Source organism: Leuresthes tenuis, unplaced genomic scaffold (assembly GCF_036924035.1).
Source record: "Leuresthes tenuis unplaced genomic scaffold, fLeuTen1.0.hap1 SCAF_18, whole genome shotgun sequence".
NCBI lineage: Eukaryota > Metazoa > Chordata > Actinopteri > Atheriniformes > Atherinopsidae > Leuresthes > Leuresthes tenuis.
The window spans coordinates 2716351-2736901 of NW_027325372.1; the positions used below are offsets into that span (position 1 = coordinate 2716351).

Here is a 20551-nt window from a genome sequence, read left to right on the forward strand (position 1 = left end):
GAGAACAAACAGCAGGAACACCACAAACTAACATGTTTAACATGAAGACAATAAAAGGCAGATGGGAGAACAAGAACTAAGAGGAAAAAACAGCAGATGAACAGGATAGGAAAGTGATGTCCTTAAGAAAGAGGAAAAAATCCAGCAAAGACCTGACAGGACCTGAGAGATGCATCTGGACCTTCAGCTGATCCATCTACTGTTGGCCCAAGCCTCATCAGAAATGGTCTCCATGGAAGGGTGGCTGTCAAGAAGCCGTTCTTAAGGAAGGGAAACAGGGAGAAAAGGCTGAGCTGTGCCAAATGACACAAGAAGTGGACTGAAAATCAGTGGCAACAGGTCTTATGGAGGGAAGAATCCTCCCCAGAGCCCGGACCTCAACATCTGTAACAGCTATTCAGGTAAATATGAAAGGTGAAACAAAGACAAAATGGCATATTGTTGAAGAGAATCATTGAATACATTCATTGTTCTCCTATAATAATGCTAAAGTATGAGCCGAGTGGAACAGAAATTCCTGTGAGAGATCAGTGTTTTCACCACAACCGAGATCCGAGTTATATTTTCTAACATCATCAGATGTCTTTGACCGGTGAAATGTGTGCAAATTGTCCGGCTTCATGCCGACGTGAACTTTCAGGTAACCAAACAAACCAAGCACATCGTAAAAAGATTCTTTATTTCAACCCTAACACATATATTACAGTTACTTTTACATTCAGTTACCTTTATATCCAACACAGTAAGTCCTTATATCAGTACAGCATTTACACCTGGTTCTAACGTGTGTTAATATGAGTGAAGCACAGGAAACATTGCACTTTGACGCGCATTAACATGGGATTGCCTCAGAGGTGGCCACTATAATGGCTGTAAACTGAGCCAACAGGAGGCGGCTCCTTGCAAGACGGCGCTCTCATCCCAGCATGCAACAGAGTGAAGGGCCTTTGCTTTATCTGGAAGCAGTTTGGTCCTTTGTATGCTGAAGATTATTATTAAGATATCTGCGGAGAAGTGCATGCATCTGATCGTCCCGCTGTGTCCCAGATGAGTTGGTTTTTCAGAAGCTCAGAAAAAAAGAGGAATACGTATGAAGTAGTTCATTTTAATATGAGTAAACTTAAGGTGACTAAACGTCCCCGATTTCCGGGTACAGTCCCCGTTTTGGGTGACATGTCCCCGGTCGAAGCTGTCCCCGAAAATGTCCCCGATTTTGACACTGAATGGGGGGGAAATGCGCGCAGACTCAAAGTAACACCAGTTATTACGGTAGCCATTTAACGCACCGCCAGTGATTACGTCACATGACGTACAGACGCAGCAGCGTCAACAACAACCATCTCGAGGCTGCAAAAAGGAAAGAAAAGGATGCAAGCGGCGGCGATAAACGGTATGTTGTGTAGTACCTTATTTATTTTGTGTGAACTGGCTGTAGACTTGGCTGTGATGTAACTTTAAAGTAAGTATGATTGTTTTTCTGAATGGAAGACCTAACGTAACGTTATAAAAGTCAGTGAACGTTAACATTATGACACTGTTTTCATTAGTGAAGCTGTAACGTTAACACTAGCATGAGATTACCAGCTGATGACATGTTTTTCTCATGTTTTCTCTTCTTCTACCCAGGCTCCTGGGGTGGATAAATGAGGAGATAACTAATGTCACTAATTTGTTTGACTGCCACCTTTTGTGTAATAAAAGCTGGTTAAGATACATGAAAAAAGTACTTTTAAAAAAATTGTTTATTTCATAATGATGATATTTGATGATTTTTCATTTCAGAAATCTGGTCACCTAAAGTAAACTGTGTGGATCGGTCAGTATAAAACTGGTAATGTGACTCAAACAGCTCTTTATGCTTTCTTTGGGTTAATTACTGAATATTAATCGATTTCTTTGTTATTTGTTCTGTTTGTTTCCCCCCAGCCACCATCGGGCCTTCACCACCAAGCGGGACAACAAGCTCGCTGCAGCCTCAGCTCTGGAGTTTCAGCTGCTTCTTACAGAGTTGCATCAACATGGCAACTTCTGCTGAAAACCAAACCCACTTCAGCAGGTTGGATTAAAATCCTCTTTTCTTAAAAAGTTGACTGACTTTCACAGGCAGCCAGTGTTTTGAGACTTTTCTCACGTCCCTCAGAAAGGTATTCCTGATTTATTTATTACATTCTTTGTCTTTTGAAGTATTTATTCCTTTTTATTGAGTTCATTATATTTAATTCTCAATTCTTACTGTTTTTGTGACATTTTTTCATCCTTTTTTTTTTACTGTTTACCATACTTGGACTGTTATTTATTCTTTTTTTCCTCAGTACTGACGGTTAAGGCAGCGTTTTCTGTGAGTTGCACTCACACACCTGTAATGTGTGCACGTGTGTGCACGTGTGTGTGACAGTCGATGTGTCTGCTTGTGGGTTTGGGGACTTTGCTGTTTTTATTGCTTATGTAAAGCACTTTGTGCTAAATATTTTGCATGAAAAGTGCTCCAGAAATAAAGATTGATTTATTGATTGATTGAAAATAAGGATTCACACAGTCAGTTTTCTTATTTTGTGCAGCACGTGCACTAATCAGCTAAGTTGTTGACAAGCTACAAAAACCTAAACCAAACTTAACTTCAACTTTCTACATGTTTGTCAGCTGATATATATTTAATTTAGTTATTTATCTATAGTATTAATATATCTTTAAAAACACTGCTTTGGGGATGAATCGAGTTGATTGGTCATTTGACACCAACTCCAGCTGTTGCACATGAGCGTGCACAGCTGGAGTTGACTGGCTGAGATTAAAACCAGCCTGTTTGGGTTGGTCAGGCCAGATTAATCTGAAGAAATCCTGGATACTGGTCACGTGTTTAAACCTGTTTAGACTAAATAAAATCATGTTGGAATCTACTGCAGCCGCACAAATGAATGTTTATGAAGAGCAGCTTGAGACAAATGTTAAACTGAGCAAGTTCTCAACTTCCTACAGTAGAAAAGTCTGAAACAATCCAGCACAGCATCTAAGTTTGTTTTTCAGAGTTACAGAGTGAATGAAATCAGTTTGAAACAGGTGCAGCTGCAGGGGTTCAGTGTGGCCGTTTCTGGCTGCTGAAAGAATGAAATGTCATGAATGAAGTGCTGTTAAGTTTTCAGCTGGACTTGGAGCCCAGCTTTAATCCAAACACCTGCACTTTCACAGGTTTGGTCTTAAAGTTTCTGTGACTCCTCTGTTTTTTATAAAGTGTCATCGTTGTCATCCTCAGACGAAGGGTTTCAGTCGGGGCTCACAGGGGCGTAATCGTCATCATCTGTTGTTCAGACAATAATAACAAACGTCACAAATCCTGGTGTGTCACATGTGTAACGGCTGCTTAGTGAAGTTTACCTGAACTCTGCAGGGCTGCCTCTTGCCCAGAAGGAAGGAGACTATCCGGGAGTGGAAAGCTGAAGGTATTGTGGTCCAGCCCAGCATCTGTTATGAATAAAAGCACATCAGTGTGGTTAGTCTTCATGTTCACCATCCTCCCGTACAAAGCAAAGGGAAACAACCAGTTTTCAACCTGTTTTCTTGTGCTACAACCAACCACACAATGTTCAGGGTGTTAAAACATTTTCAGGCTATAACCATCAACTCTTCATTAACAGTAAATACAAATACACCAAAAAGAGCTAAACGAGTGTAATCAGGAATAAAACAGGAAATAAGATCACTGACACCATTCTCATTACAAATCAATTCATGGACACATTAACCAACAATTCCTTCATTTTGCAACGAACTCTCGGAACAGCAGTAAAAAGCAGGAAAGGCGACCTGGAGTGAAGTTGATGTAGTTGGGATTTATGTTTTCGTAGCATTCGCCAGAGGAGGTGCTGGAGGTTTCGAACGAGTCCATCGAAATCTTTGACACTCTGGTGTACCGAGGGTCTGTGACACCTCCGTTATAGTTCACAAAGGCGCCCGTTTCTTCATTTGGAACCTCTGGGCCTGAAATGTAAAAAGAACATACATGAAATTAAACACTGACCTCTTGTAGAATGGATCATTTAATTCAGAATTTAGAAGCATAAACGCCTAAAAGTCCAGACCATCAACATGTTTAAACCAAGAATAAATCGGGTGTATTGGCTGAAATTATAGTGTCTAAATCCTTTTCAAAAAGCCAGAAAGAAAACTTTAATCTTATTTAATCCAAAAACAGGTGAGAAAACGTTTTTTCTGATGAAGTGGAAATAGGAAGAGTGGCTGAATGTGACTAAATCACATTTTTATATACGAATATAAATTATAATTAATCATCTAGTTTTCTCAGTTGAATTATTCTCTTTTATCCCAGGTAAAAATGTGTTTTAATTAATTAAACAGGGGAAAACATTTTTCAGTTTCAATATATGATGATCATCAGAAGTTTTATTTACTTGCTGGCTTTTTATTGATTCCATCTCATCATTTTGTGCTTTATTTTCATTTTACATACAGATTATCACAAAACAAAAGCTTCTCTTTGCTCTAAATAATCCAACTGCAGCACTGTACTGTGGGAACGTGCACTGTACTGTGGGAACGTGCACTGTACTGTGGGAACGTGCACAGTCTGGTGTAGGAACACCTTTGAGTCTGACTGAAAGTGACTTACCTTCCTCAGAGAGGCAGTCGAGGCCTGAAGGCTTCAAAAGGTTAACATCTGTTCTGTTCCGTTGAGAATCTGCATACAAAAAGACACGATGAAAGAGTTTAAACACACAGCATCCACTGCAAATTGTATTGATCTGCAAACACACACAGAGCAGAGCTGCTTCAACCGCAAAATGCAAGATGCACAAGAAGCAAAGACTGAGAAACAAATGGAGAGGGGAAAAAAAAAGAAGTGGCTCACTTCGAAAGGTTGATAAACTGACAGATGGGTCATTGCTTGGGTCATACTGCTCATAGTCTGTATCTACTGATGTGCTGTCAACACTACTAAGTTGGGTCCAAAGATGCCTGGGATTGGACGGGACTTTTTGGGACAAACACACAAAAGAAATGATGATGAGGCGACTACATGTGTTGTAGATGCTGCATAAATGACTCTCAACACTGTGCATGTGTAAAAATACTGGGTATAATGAAAGAAAAAGGCAGAAATGATTAGTATTAAAGGCAGTGAATTATATTCTAAGAGACCACTGACCCTCCGGGTGCAGCGTGTTGGCTGTGACCTTCACAAGGTTGACGGCGTCTTTGTAGTTGTTTTGGGGATGTTCGCTGGGAGGTCGTGAGCTGGTGCGTGTCTGCTGGAGTAAGAACGCTACAAACACAAAAGAAGAGGCAGATAATTATTGTTTTAATACGGTTTGTCCTTGTTGTTTCAGGCACTGATGGCTAACATGCTGTCCCTGCTGAGGAGGAGGTTTTGCGTGTCTTTTATATCCAGAAAAAGCAGCATTTTTACATTCTGTAAAAACAAAACTCTTGAAATATTTTGCTTCTTCTTTAAAACAATGAAGCATCTGGAAAAAAAATCTAAATCACCTGATTCAAAGTGAATTTAACTTCATATGATCTTTGTAAAAATGTGAAGAGTTTCATTCTCATATGACAAATTTGTGGTAAAACAGGGATCATCAGTCATCGCATCACATTTGTGTCTTGCTTTGTGCCATCTGTTTACATCCGTTTGCTTCTCTTCTCTCTGAGATCCTGTCCTGTATATCAAAACAGCCAAATTCCCACTAAAGTTCTCTGTCAGACAGTGAAACAGCAGCCTGTAAGGATTACACGTCAGCCCAGAGTCACTGTCAAAGCGCTTTGAGTCTCTAACAAGATCCTGATTTCATAACTTAATCTGACAAAACCGCCATCCAAACAATTTAAAGATGAAGCACAGTTCAGGCAGCCAGAGATGCAACATTTAAACACTTAAATTTGCTGGTCACTGTTTTGAAAAAAATTTAAAATTTGTTAAATTTAGCACTGGAAAATGGATGTGGTGTGTGATACTTAGTGGAATATATATTACATAACTGTGGTTACAGACTATATCCCTGCAAAAGTCAGTCTACCTCAGAATTAGCCATGTTCACTGTAGGTTCCAATGCTACCTGTTGGTTCCCTTAACAAGGCAACTTTCTTTTTTAAACTGGCATTGTATGAATTGGATTCATTTGGATTTTAATTCAATATCCCTGCAAAAGTCAGTCTACCTCAGAATTAGCCATGTCCACTGTAGGTAGTGGGAGCAAGTTCCTTTTTAAACTGGCATTGTATGAATTGGATTAATTTGGATTTTAATTAATTGGACTTTCTTGGATTATGACTGGAATACAATGAATTTTAAGTGCTTTGATATGACGTTTGTTGTGATTTGGGGCTGTATAGAGAACACTTAATTGAACAGAATAGCATACCGCACAATCTGGTGCTACATAGAAAAGAAGACTATAGGGACAAACCAACAGCTCATCTAGCTAGCTATATAGCTTTGACATGCTAGTCACCAAAGCCATTACAGTTCAATATGTTGTTAGCCTTAGCATGCTAGTTGTTAGCCATAGCATGCTAGTTGCTAGCCAAGACGTGCTAACAGCTAGCCTCACCACGCTAACACCTGACTTAGAGCAAGTAGGAATACAATATTGTGCCAAACAAACTACGTTAACTTCACCTTCTCTATTGTCTGAGGCTGCGTTTTGAAAGTGTTGACCCTAAATTCTAACTTCAGTATAGTTTCTACCTTTTAAATCATATTTCAGTCTATTTCTACACTTCATTAGCAGTGACAAACATGTGACCACTAACAGTAAACATAACTTTGCCTAATGTATTTGGATGTGTTCAAATATGTTCACTTTAATATATTGGCCAAAAAAGTTGGTTGTGTTTTATGGGAGATGGTATTCAGCTCAAAACCAGCTTATTAATTAGCAGATCTTGCTTTCAGTGGCACGATTAAATTACTCCCGGAAAGGTCCATCTTCTCTGTCTGTTTTCTTTTTACATCTCTTCACCAGATTTGCTTGTTTTTAGCCAGATAAAACAAAAACTATAACCAGGCAACAACAATAGCCATTGTTACAAGATAGTGCTCCCAGCATGGTGTGACATTCTTTCACACACTATATAGATAAATAGAGTTATGTGGTGTTATCACCTTGGTATAATTAGTAGTTCCCTTTTCAGCAGGGAAATACCCTCCAACCATGAGTTCACAGTCCCTGTCAACTCCTCAATAGTTTTATTTTACCACATGTGTCCTCAGCCTCCCTCCTGTTTAATCTGCAAACTAACTACCGCACACCCAAACAACACCACCTACATATGATCAGAAAATAATTATAATATATAATTATAATTATAATTATAATAATAATAATAAAGACTTTATCTTGGCAGGAAATCTGCAATCTTGCAGCAGTGCTCAGAGAACAAGCTGGCACAAATAAAACCAAGGAGCTGAAGGGAAACGGTTTTAGGTTTCACAGAGAACCTGGCATGGTCATCACACATCTCCACCTCCATTAAGAAAGTTTGAAATGACTCTCAAATCCCGTTCTTTGAAACTTTACAGCAACAGAGATCATCTTAACTGGAAACATCAGAAACGGACGGTGACTGGAAGACTCTGCAGTAGATGATTAAATCTGCACAGAATGTATCTAACGAGCGTTAGTGAAATCATGATGAGCCCAAGGTATGCACGAACCCATCCTGCAGCCATCTGGAAAAGAAGCATCTGCTGCGAACTAAACAGGAGTTCTTCCACCACGAAGCCAGACTACTGAATTAATCATTTAGTGTAGTTTTACAACTCCACTAATAAAAATATAAATTGGGTTATGCAACCTTTGGATGAATAATGACAATCAAGTGAAACTCTCAAATGCTTTCAAGACACTTGAGATCTGGTCTCCATGTCCTTATGTGCGATTTCTTTTGATTTTTTCCCCTAAAAGTTGCATTTTTGATTCGATTTAGTGAATCTAAACACATATGTAAATCTAAAACAGCTCTGTTCAGTATAACATGCTTAAAACTTAAAATGTAAGAGCAAATTAACCAAACTCAACGGGTCCTGAAGTTGTCTTAAAGCAACACAGTTTAACCAGAACTGACTAATATGACATTTACAAAAGTACAACTTCCTGTGTTATACTAGCTCAGTTATCAGGACAAAAGATAGATCAATTAAATAGGAAAATAAAAATAACTGAACTGATGGAGTTCACTGCTTAAATCTTGGTAAAAATTAGACTAAAATGTGCTGCGTGTGGAAGCAGCAGACGCATCCTTCCACTTCTGGATGTGTTAAAATGCTTCTTGAAACCCAAGCTCTGCTGCAGATGAAAGAAGTCAGACTTCAGCAGCTGCTGAAGAGATGAGAACTAACCGTGTCGTCTTCTGTAAAGGCAGCAGAGCACAGTGTTTATGATGAGAAACACGAGAAGCACGAGAGACAGAACTATGCTGCTCAGAAGCTCTGGAGACAGGAAGGCCAAACCGGCGGCAGCAGTAGCCGTCACTAAGGTTGTTTCTTCTGGGTGAACAGAGGAGGAAAAAACACATCAAATACTTCACTTTATGGTTATTCTTTTACTTTTTACAGCAGCGTTCGTTATGCCTCTCGGTGTTTTTAAAATAAACTCTTTAGGTAGCAATTATGTAGTTTTTAATAGGATTAAATCTAAAACATTACCAGTTGTCATGTCTGTTATCATATTTCCATCAGCTGTGGTACGATTTGGAAGCCCGAGGGAACCTGCAGGACAAAAAGCAGAGAAGAGAGTAAAAGTTCACCTCGATCCATCCTTTGAAGCAGAAACAGCTCAGTTTTTAATGGGATTTTCATGTTTTTACTGGGAAAAACATATAGTTAGAATTAGTGAATGTTAAACAGCAAGACTCAGTCAAGTAGTTTAACAGTTTCGAGTATTTATAGTAAGTTATTCCATATTTAAATTGGATTTCGTAGGACTATGTCCTGTCTAAACCTTTGAGGCTGATTGGTTAGAAACCATCAAACCATGAACCCAACCGGCTCAAATTTCTTTTGTCTATCCAGATTTTCTGTCATATACGTGAGCTCATTTAATGCTAGTTGTTGGATGTGTCATAATGACGGTTATGAGGGACTTTGTTAGACTTTTTGCCTTCTCTTGAACTCATTAATGTTGAACAATATGTCAGAATACGGAGTCATCAGGAGGAGGCTGGTTGTCGCTGTGATCAAATATAGCCGTGAATTTAATGTGCAATCAGTTTCACAGTGAATAAGTATTTTTAAAGGATGTTTAAACTTATATATATATATATATATATATATATATATATACATACATATATACAGAAGTACATTTTATATCAACATCTCAGACAAAAATAAATACAATTTCACAAAGTTTGTAACTTTGCAGTAGAACTGATACAGACTTAGCTGATACTTCGATATGAAAAAATATCTTAAATACAAAATACGAGATCCCATCACAAAAGAAGTAGTGAGCAATATGCTTTCAAATAAAAACATTAACTTAGCACTTTTTTCAGGAAATAACACTGAATGTTTGTGCTGTAAACTGTTTTTTAGAGCAGCGGTTAGTAAAGGTTCCTTGTGGGGTTCCACAGGGCTCAGTGCTGGGCCCACTGATTTTGTATGTAAATAATTAATTTGATTTATTATCTAAATAAATAAATAAATTACTTTGTGTACAGATCATACAGATTTACTGTTGCATTAATTTAGATCAACAATTGCTCAGATTAGAAAAAGTACAAAAATATCTATCTATATACATATAAATATATATATTTATTATATTCTGCCTTTATGCTTCTTATACAATCCTGTATGAAAATGTGGGAAAATAATATGAAACAAACATCAATCCAGTTCTCCAACTCTACAAATTATTCATTAGAAAACAAAAGCTCTTTTAGACTAAACAAACACTTTAAATGTAAAAGATTTGTTAGATTTTAAAACCGTTTGTGATGTTTTAAGAAGAAAAGAAAAGTTGAACAGATTCCATCTGATTTTAGAGGAATTTTCAGCTGGAAAAAAATAATTTAGTGAATCTGATGTGAAACAGATTTGTACTTTATTTTGTTATGTTCAACATGAAGGCTGCACGTGTTAAAATATCATTAGTTAAATTAGATGAGCAGCTGGAAGCAGAGATAGAGAAAGAGGGGGTGAAAGTTTGACTGGTTTGATTGTTGCTTCTCTTGTTTTGTTACTCAGAGTAAAGGTAAAGACGTTTAGAGCTGTTCATGTTTTACTTTGTATTATTCACTGAATAAATCTGATAGTAAAGGTTATGTTTCTTTTTGAATTTTAACTTTTAATAAGTCTGAACATTTTTTATTTATTTTATTCAAAGAGCAGAATTCAATTTCTCTTCTCAGAATATCTAAAAACTGGACATTTAGAGTGTAAAAACTAGATTTAACATGTAAATTAGCAGCTATTTGTGTTTAGAAACACTGTAAAACATGCATGCTTGTATTCTTCCATTTTCATCTCAATATGAAATGAATATATAAATAAAACTGAATCACAGACACTCACCATTACAGATGACCCCAGAAAGTTTTGAGCTAAAGCAAAAATAAGGGTGGTTGAAGTACTCTTTGCACTGCCAGAGACTCGTATATTTCACACAATCATAAAAGTACAAAGGTGTCTCCTCGTTGTGGGTGAAAGGATGAGGAAACCCGGTGAATTTCTGGGGCTCGGCACCGCACTGCAGCATGGAGCACACCATGGAGGCCATGTTTTTTTCCCAGCAGTTATCACAAACTGATCCCCAGCTGCCGTTACGGTGGATCTCCACTTTCCCAGAGCAGCGATCCAGACCTCCAGTCAGTCTGACGTCTCTCATCTCTGCACAGAGACAGAAATGTGAGAATATTTGAGGGAATTAAAGCATGAAAAAGGTGTGACAAACAAAGTATTCCCCCTCAACATCCATCTATGAACCACCTTCTGCTGCTTTTAGGACACTTAAAAAGTCAAGAATGAAGTTCCAAGTTTCAGCTTTTTAAGCAAATACGAAACAACAAATCTGTTGGTTTCCTTAACTGGAAAACGTTTTATGAATTGGCCTAAACTGTAATTTAATGACTGGATTACAGTGACCTGTATCTTTGAGGCTTTGAAAATAAAACCAAACTGTTTGCATTACCTCGCTGTCATGGTCTGTTTGTTAGTTACTTCCTGGTTTTCTTAGCTTAACTCAGATCTTTGTAACCTGTTTTCTGACCGGGACTTTTTGGACTTTATGAACTTTATGATTGTTCCACGCCGCCTGCCTCCTGTGAGCTTGCCCTTTGGTCCTCTTCAGCACTGAATGTGAAACTAGTTCAGAGGCTTTTCACGCAGCACATAAACCTCAAATTATTTTCCATAAATCAAACGTTTCTTACACATGAAAAAAAGCTCAGCTTAACTTGATTACTGAGAGCAAAAACCTAAAAGTGCGAGTGTTTCCAGGGAGGAGGCTTTTTATAAATGATTTCACCCGAAGATCACGTCTCCATTTTCTAGGTTACCGCGGTAATGACTTCCACCTCATTTACAACACGATGCAGACACGGAAAGTCGAGCAGGATGCCACAAGAATTTGAACAGTCTGCACGCTGCAGGCATGAGACCGTGACCTGACCTGAGCACACGACACCAGCATCCTCTTTGTGTCCACAGTCGGACTCGCTCTGAGCAGACGGACAGGCCCACAGGTTCTGCTCCCTCCCGGTGCAGTTCAGCTCGTCCAGGTGGACGGGACCTCTGCCCGGGGGGAAGATGCCACCCTCACCCGTCACACTGAGGGCGTAGCCACAGCCGAGCTGGGCGCACAACACATCAGCGTCCGTCAGGTCCCACTGATCGTCACACACTGTGCCCCACTTCCCATCTGTCCACACCTCCACCCGTCCAGCGCAGCGGTCCAGCCCTCCTGCCAGCCGCGCAGCCTGGTGACCTGAGGATGACATCATCACGCTGTTACTGTCGTTAGACTGCTGAGAAACTTTCTACTGATCAACACATTTACAGAGAGTCATTTTTCAGTTTCACATGTGAAGAATATGACCTGAAGCGACTTGATTTCTCACAAAAACGTTTGACCACGGGATGTGCAGCTTTCCCAAATCCAGCAAAGTATCAGTCATCTTTACCAAACTCTGACATTAAATCAAACCAAATAAAAAGCAGCGGACTTTAGGTTAGAGAAAAGAATACTGTTGGATTACCGTTTAGGTTCAAATACTGCTGAGAGTTAGGATAAATGTGTTGTTTGTCAAGTCTTTATGAGGATAAAACCATGAACTATGATTCATAGTAGTTTACTTTATCAGGTGTTTAATCACCTGTGAACACAAACAGCTGATCAGCCAATCACATGGCTGCAGCTCAGTGCCTTTAGGCATGTGGAGGTGGTGAAGACGACCTGCTGAAGTTCAAACCGAGCATCAGAATGGGGGGAAAAAAGGGGATTTAAGTGTCTGGCTGTTGGTGCCAGACGGGCTGGTCTGAGTATGTCAGAAACAGCTGATCTGCTGGGATTTTCACCCACAACCATCTCTGGGTTTACAGAGAAGGGTCCGAAAAAGAGAAAATATCCAGTGAAAAGGCCTTGTTGGTGTGAGAGGTCAGAGGAGAATGGGCCGGCTGGTTCCAGATGACAGGAAGGCAACAGGAACTCAAATAAACACTCATTCCAACCAAAGAAAGCAGATCTCTGAACGCACAACACATGGAACCCTGCAGAAGATGGGCTGCAGCAGCAGGAGATGGGCTGCAGCAGCAGGAGATGGGCTGCAGCAGCAGGAGATGGGCTGCAGCAGGAGATGGGCTGCAGCAGCAGAAGATGGGCTGCAGCAGCAGAAGATGGGCTGCAGCAGCAGAAGATGGGCTGCAGCAGAAGAAGATGGGCTGCAGCAGAAGAAGATGGGCTGCAGCAGGAGATGGGCAGCAGCAGCAGCAGATGGGCTGCAGCAGCAGGAGATGGGCTGCAGCAGCAGAAGATGGGCTGCAGCAGCAGAAGATGGGCTGCAGCAGCAGGAGATGGGCTGCAGCAGCAGAAGATGGGCTGCAGCAGCAGAAGATGGGCTGCAGCAGGAGATGGGCAGCAGCAGAAGAAGATGGGCTGCAGCAGGAGGAGATGGGCTGCAGCAGCAGGAGATGGGCTGCAGCAGCAGGAGATGGGCTGCAGCAGAAGAAGATGGGCTGCAGCAGGAGATGGGCAGCAGCAGAAGAAGATGGGCAGCAGCAGAAGAAGATGGGCTGCAGCAGCAGAAGATGGGCTGCAGCAGCAGAAGATGGGCTGCAGCAGCAGGAGATGGGCTGCAGCAGAAGAAGATGGGCTGCAGCAGGAGATGGGCAGCAGCAGAAGAAGATGGGCAGCAGCAGAAGAAGATGGGCTGCAGCAGCAGGAGATGGGCTGCAGCAGCAGGAGATGGGCTGCAGCAGAAGAAGATGGGCTGCAGCAGAAGAAGATGGGCTGCAGCAGCAGGAGATGGGCTGCAGCAGCAGGAGACCACACCAGGTGCTGCTCCTGTCAGCTGACAGCAGGAAACTGAGACTAAAGTTCACACAGGTTCACCAGAACTGGACAAGAGAAGGTTGGAAAAACGTTTCCTGGTCTGACGAGTCTCCATTTCAGTCGCAGTCGAATTAGTGTCGGAACAGAAAAAAATCTATTTCTGCTGGTTCGAGCTGCTGGTCCCGGGTTCATTTGCTTTAAAACAGGTTAACTGACATTTAACTTTTTAACGCAAAATTAAATGTTTAGGCAAGATTAACATGTGCACGTTTACGTGCGTGAAATTGAACACGTTAACGGATACATATATCTTATAAGAGGATAAGTTCAAAAGAAGTCTCTTTAAAACAGCAACTGAAACAGGAATTTGAGGTCTTTATTCCTGTTAAAATGGATTTTCAAAAATCAAAGGAGCTGCTCAAATGGACTTTAGGTTTCTTCTTATCATTATTATAATCATAATTGTTTCATATTTTATTTTCTATTTATTCAGGAAAGCTTTTAAAATTAAAATCTGTCGAGTGGGAGATCTGATCACTGATACGAAATATAAAGCATAAAAAACAAATGCATGCATCCTTCAGCACGCAGAGTACTAAATACCTATGTTCTATCATGTCATCCCGGTGCCATTTAATGCAAACAACAGAACAACAACAGAAAACCTACCGCAGACCACTTGATTGATCGCAGAGCAGTTGCTTCCCACAGTGTCGGAGCAGTTCTGCAGACGCTGATCTTGGTACAAGCAGTGGTGAAAGCAGCTGGCATTGGGAGATGAGCTGGTTTTGTTGACGTGATAAACGCTGCCACAGCTGAGATCCTGACAGATCTGCTCAACCAACGCATCTGCGAAGTCTGGTGGGAGTGCCACCACGTCACCGCTCCTGTTTCCAGGCATCCTGAGAGTCCAGCTGCATTTAGCAGCCAGGCGGTGAACGTAAGGTTCGTCTGAAGAGAGAAACGAAGAACAAAGTGATGATAATCCTTCCAGTAATTCCATCCCCCATTTTTTAAAAGTTCGTATCAAATACCTGTGAGTTGCAGGCAATTAAAATGTCCTTGATTTTAGGCTGAATGTGAAACAAGCCGCCCGAGACGACATAAGTATTTGTAATTTGAAAAATCCAACACCAACTTCACCACAGAGCTCTGAAATGTTGTGACAAAGGTCCAATAGCTTTTGTTTTAAATTCATCGGCTCTGAAAGCCCGATGAGGTGTAGACGCACAGCAGATCATCGCTGTATTTTCAGCATAAAAAGTCAATTAGTCATTAGAGACACTTTGATGAAGATCGTTAATATTTAAAACAACGGAAGTGGTCCCAGGATCGATTCCTGAGGAACACCCTGATACCTTCTGGCTGCATGATGAGGCTTTGCTTCAGCATTACATGACTTTGTATGTCATGTAGCCATAGAAAATAGTGTTTTGTTTTGTAAAGTAATTTCTACCCATATTACATTTGCCAGTTTATTTATTTATTTATTTGAATAGTTGTTTATCGATAGTTCTAATTAATCAGAAGATTTTCTAAAGTGTGAGTCAGCTGCATTACTATAACTAAATGTCAGTATATTTCAGGGTGGGATTACAGCACTTCCGGGAGCTTTCAAATCCCTCTTTTTCCCTTAATATTTCCTTTTTGTAACTGTTGTAATAATCAGCTGCATTTGCTTTATCTTTTTAAAGCTAATATTGACTTCAGATTTTCCCATTTCAACAAAGAATCTAAAAAAACACCCGTGTCTGAGAGCAGGATTGTGGGGCGGTGATATTTCTGAACCAAAACTGCAGCTTTGTTGCAGACACAAGCAGCAGAAAAGGTGGTTTGAAAAGCAAAGCAGAGTCTGCGTGGGAGACTGCGTGCTTTGTAACATCAGTTTGATTTGCACCTGCAAAATTCACCCAGATGCATTTCAGAAGCATGTCACCCCCACATCCTGTGGCAATAATGCTCTCATACATCCCCTGTGAGAAAAAAAAGTGCTTCTCCAGATTGTGAATAGGCAGTCGTGAATTCTCTGAAAAGATTAGTGAATAATGTACAGAATGAGTGAATATGTAGGAACACTGAAGACAAAAGGTGGCGCTTACTGCGGAACTCCTCTTGTGGCTTAATTTTGTTTCCTTCTGTTGTCACGCTGACTTCAGGTCGGTCTGTTTGACTGGTTGAATTTTGAAAAGCTGAAATAAAGAAAAGTTTTTTACTGTCATTGTGAGAAAATGTGAGCATCATGCGGACACGGGCGACTCACACCACATCAAACATTCACCACAAGGATTTCATTGCACAGCAGCGTGACCAAAAGACAGGTTTAAGTGTGTGTATGAAAACGTATTTGGAGTTAAAGCCGGTTTCCTCAACTATCTACAGTTCTTTCCTCATAGATTTCAAGAAAAAATGAGAAATATGTGTAGGGATACACCTGAACATGTCAAACATGGATATAAATCCAGAATCTGAGGCAGAAACAGAGTTTTTTATCAGTTCTCAGCAGCTTTAAAGTGAATATCTGGTCTGAGCTCCTTTATTCTCCAACACAGCCTGAACCCTCTGAGACAAGCTTTCTGTCATTTCTTTAAGGAGTCTTCAGGAATAGTTCTCCAGGCTTCTTGAAGGACATCCCAAAGCTCTTCTTTGGATGTGGGCTGCCTTTTGTTCCGTTCTCTGTCAGATGATCCCACACTGCTTCAATAATGTTGAGGTCCGGGCTCTGGTGAGGATTCATCCCTCCATAAGACCTGTTGCCACTGATTTTCAGTCCACTTCTTGTGTCATTTGGCACAGCTCAGCCTTTTCTCCCTGTTTCCCTTCCTTAAGAACGGCTTCTTGACAGCCACCCTTTGTGTGTCTTTGTGTCTTTGTGACAGGCTGCTAGTAACAAAGTGCCTAAAGATCCAGTTTAAAATGGCTTCTTTGCTAAGTTGTCTGTTCTGTGTCGACACAACACTGGTTCATCCCTTGAGTTAGGAGCCTTTTTTATGCCTGAATGGTTCATAGGTCAGAGTTAAGCGGCTGAACAAAGAAAAAACACATTCCTCTGAAAATGCTCAGGTACAAGGACTGAAAACTAGTGAAAAAGCAGAAAATGTCCAGAGAAAAACTGTGAAAGAGCTTCAGAAAGCTGCAGAACTGTTGATCAGGACACTTTAAAGATTATGGGAAAGTCTGGCTCCTTGGAAGGAAAATACAAAAAAATTAACTAAATTTTTGTTTTTAGAAACTCTTTATGTTTACAATCAAATTTTGATAAAAATCTGAAGAAATCTTTTTTCAAATTGTCATCATCCTTTAATGCCCTAACTAAGTACTTTTTTCCATGTTTGTAATCTATAAATTATTACAAAGAAAACATTTTTCCTCATGAAAATGATGCATCCATGAAGATGTTTTAGCTTTACCTAAAAGTCTTCTTATATTTTCAAATGATTAAAAGAATTTAAAACAAAAAGAGTTACTAAGAAGTGTAAATTTTAAAGAAAAATAGAAACTGAAAGCCGTTTAAAGAAAAATAGAAACTGAAAGCCGACATTTTATGAAAACAGTTTGTAAATGGGTGAAAATGTGAACATTACCTTGACACAGACAGATGCTCAGCTGGATGATTAAAAGGGATTTCAGCAGCTTCATTTTGTAGACAGAACGAGGGGAAAATCTTCCAGAGTCTCTGCTCGAAGCTGCAACTCAAACCTGCGAAAAACTGTCAAACTCACTGCAGCCGAACCTATTTACACCGTCTGGCTTCCTCTCGTGACCCCATGTGACATTACGAATCGCAGCAGGAAGTGAAAAGAAAAGGGCCTCGTCACAGATGCACATATTCTGACATAAATATCAGACGATAAAATAAGAAAAATCTGAAAGCAAACAGAAGGAAACTACTAAAGGCCAGATTACAACACAGGAAAACTCATGGCTGTGTTCACTGTGCATATATATTCAGTTCATATGCAAGTGTAGAAGCTTCAGTGTTTCTTTCATTATTTCGTTTCTGTCAAAAGAGAAATGTTTGATTTCGAGTTCAAATGTGTTTTGCTCTCATTGAAGGGTACCTTCAGCTCATTTGATAAGTTTTAAACGTGCTGCTATCATCGTGAAAGACAGTTCAAGGCAAATGTTTTGCTCCTCGGCTTCTCCTGCAGCTGTGGGAAGTAACACCACTGCCATAAAAATAATCTTCATGTGAGCTGTGCCTGTATTCAGCCATATATAGTAATTTGTTGAAGAGGCCACAGAGACGCCATCGAGAGCCCACAAAAAAGAGCAAAACACTGCGGTGCAGGGCTGCAAACCAAAGCTGTGACCTGTGGTATCTCAGCATTCGGGGGGGCTTGAGGACAGTTTCAGGCCCGAGAGTGTGTGCTACAAAGGTCGTGTACTTCCTGTTGAGCTCATAGTTTTAAGGTTACAAACTTCTCTTGTGTTGCTTTAAGGCTAAAGAACTGTGTCACATGTGTCCCTTTTTACTTTATTTTTCATTGCAGCTCCTTTAATTCCGTTTGTTTTCTGCAGTTTACTCTGCATTTAAGTTCACTTCCAGCCACTTTCATGACGCTCCCAGCCGGTGATCATCCGGTTCCGGGTCCACTTCCAGCCAGTGGGAGCGGACTTTCCACTTTCCTCTCACAGGCTCAGTGATCCGCCTCTCTTTATAATTAGTTTGTCATGACTAATCAGAACTGTGGGAGGTGTTGGGAATTATGTCATTGTTAGTTTTCATCATATAAAGATGTAAGTTGGGCTATTTATGCTAACAGGATGGACACGTCAGTGTCAGCTCAGACACATTTCTGTTTTTAATTAACCTCAAGTTTAGTTTCGACTTTCGATGCCTTGCTGACGGCATTTGGATGATCTTCTCTCTTCCACCACCACAAAATCCGAACACAGCATGGTAAAATCCTTCCTCAGGTGCTGAATGAGATGTGCTGTGGTTTGCCTGCATGCAAACAGAACCATTTCACTGTGCTCCTGGGGGCTGAGAGCTGTTCGTACTCAAAGTTCTCCTGACGTGGAGGTGCAGAAAAATTGCAATGGTACCCGTTCCAAGGAGCCGACCTGTTTCTGTGATGCTGTGAAGAAAGCCACATCACGTTGAATTTTCCCATGTAAAGCATGAAATGTGACTCTAAAGTGCATCAGATTTACAGAACTACAGAAACAGGTGTAACTTGTAAGTATAAAGTTAACTGAATCCATTGTGCAAAAGGGAATCTTTGTTTTTGTTTCTTTTTGTCACCATAAAAATACTGTGGTACATATGGAACAAGTTTAGTTTCATTTAACAGCTCATAAGCACCTGATTCTGTCTTTAATCCGTCAGAGGTGGCGAAACTTTGTCAGTTCAATGGCTGAAAGTAAGTGAACACACTCACTCAAGTGTTGATCTCAGAACATGTACTTCAACTTCTTCAGTTTATCCATTTTATACTCCTTTATATTTCCACTTCACTACATGTCAGAGGGATTTTCCACAACTTTCTATGCAGCTACATTTATTTCACAGCTTTAATTACCTGGTACTTAAAAAAAACTACAACACATCACTAAATATTAAAACTGTGCATTTACTTTCTAATGAAACATCGCAAAAAAAATAAGATTTAAGTGTCTTCTTGCTGATAAAACAGTACAAACTCCATCCCCAGAAGCTACAAAAATTAGACGCTGCTCACACGCTGATTTCAGCATTTCAGTTTCAGAGATAACAATCAAATTATTTCACTGTTATAAATCTTTGAAGTTAAGCTGCAGGCTGAAATTCTTGCATGTAAGTTAGAGCCTTTGAACAATCCCTTCAGAGGGATCCAACCAGAATAAAAGCTTCCATTTCCAGGACAGTTAGTGCTTCCAACAATGATCACAGATTTAACACACAGCAAACAAGACCACTGGTCCAAAGTAATCCACACTAAAGTCACGACACTCTCCTCTGGGGGCAAGCAGCTCATTCAAATTAGAGGAATTCATAAAACAGTCCTGCTGACTGATATCAGGACCTACCACAAAATCTCCCCTTCCCAGATAGTTGAAACCTGTCGGCCTATAAAAACGTACAAACACTTTAAAAGAAAAAAAGGACACATCACTAACACAATTTCCAGAATCTTGTCTGTGCAGAATAGGTGCCTTCATCTCCTCTAATAAAACACAGCTACCTATCATCACTCCCTCTCTGCACAGACAAACAGCCCAGGGATTCCCACCAGGGATTCCCACCAGGGATTCCCACCAGGGATTCCCACCAGGGATGGGACGCTCTGTTTCAAACTCCCAAAGCCTGAAGTTTCTAAACACTGCTCCGAAATGTAGTTCAAAGCACCATAGGCTGCACAGGTTTTTGTCCAGAAGCAAAAATGGCAGCTGTTATAGCTGGAGTCACCAGGTATTACCAGTCCCACACAGCCCAGCATATCATGAGGCAAAAAGTGTGCTCATGGCTAAGTGGGGTATTATGTCAAAAGTATAATGCCTAGTACCTGATAATGCAGCCAACATGGTCTCAAGTGCCCAGCTCCTGAATCTCTGCCATGTACCCTGTTTCACCCACAGTCTGAAACTCATTGTGAGGACGCCCTTGAACAAACACCTATGATCGATGACATCCTTAAGAAAGCAAGACAGATAGCTGGATTATTCAGATCCAACGATAAACTCACTGAGATTCCGGGCTTGATGAGAAGACCTGCACAGAAACTAATACAGGAAGTAGAGACCAGACGGAACAGCCCTGCTGACATGCTGCAAAGGTTTGCCTTTCCACAGCCATTCAAACTGGCTAAAAAAAAACAGAACTATCAGAGGAACAGAGACTGTTGGCAACAAAACATTTCTCACTATAGAGAATGCTACAGAACAAGCTCACAAAGGAGATTAAATGTGCAAAACAAGTGCCAGCTGTACAATTAGGTCGGCTGCATTGATAACAATGTACATCTAACTGATCACAAATGACATATTATTGAAAACAATGAATGCGTTCATTTGTTCCCGATTGCCTGATGGCAAAATAGAAATAGAATAGAAAAATACTTTAT

General features: G+C 40.4%; 2 protein-coding genes across 3 annotated transcripts in view; one reads left to right on the forward strand and one right to left on the reverse strand.

Moving 5' to 3' along the window:
* LOC140274674 (tripartite motif-containing protein 16-like) overlaps positions 1–20551 on the forward strand; it is a 93920-nt gene that overhangs the window by 2532 nt on the left and 70837 nt on the right. The gene's annotated exons all lie outside the window — the stretch shown is intronic.
* LOC140275299 (T-cell differentiation antigen CD6-like) lies at positions 661–17225 on the reverse strand. 2 transcript variants are annotated; one of them, XM_072370738.1, is made up of 13 exons: positions 17090–17225; positions 15608–15697; positions 14178–14459; positions 11631–11945; positions 10535–10849; positions 8663–8725; positions 8357–8503; positions 5162–5278; positions 4865–4987; positions 4625–4693; positions 3802–3975; positions 3373–3459; positions 661–3295 (listed from the first exon to the last, which is right to left on the reverse strand). In XM_072370738.1, exons 1-13 carry the CDS (start codon positions 17142–17144, stop codon positions 3261–3263), a joined length of 1872 nt encoding a protein of 623 aa, XP_072226839.1. In that variant the 5' UTR covers positions 17145–17225; the 3' UTR covers positions 661–3260. The 2 variants fall into 2 exon arrangements, with proteins under 2 accessions (XP_072226839.1, XP_072226840.1); XM_072370739.1 differs by lacking the exon at positions 4865–4987.

What these genes read in the sequence shown, in the direction of transcription:
- LOC140275299 (XM_072370738.1), bottom strand. Translation starts at nt 17,144, where the DNA reads ATGAAGCTGCTGAAATCCCTTTTAATCATCCAGCTGAGCATCTGTCTG. An exon ending in GATAACAGACATGACAACTG is followed by an intron (nt 8,504 to 8,662) that starts GTAATGTTTTAG and finishes CTGTTCACCCAG; the next exon opens with AAGAAACAACCTTAGTGACG. An exon ending in GGCAGCCCTGCAGAGTTCAG is followed by an intron (nt 3,296 to 3,372) that starts GTAAACTTCACT and finishes TCTGAACAACAG; the next exon opens with ATGATGACGATTACGCCCCT.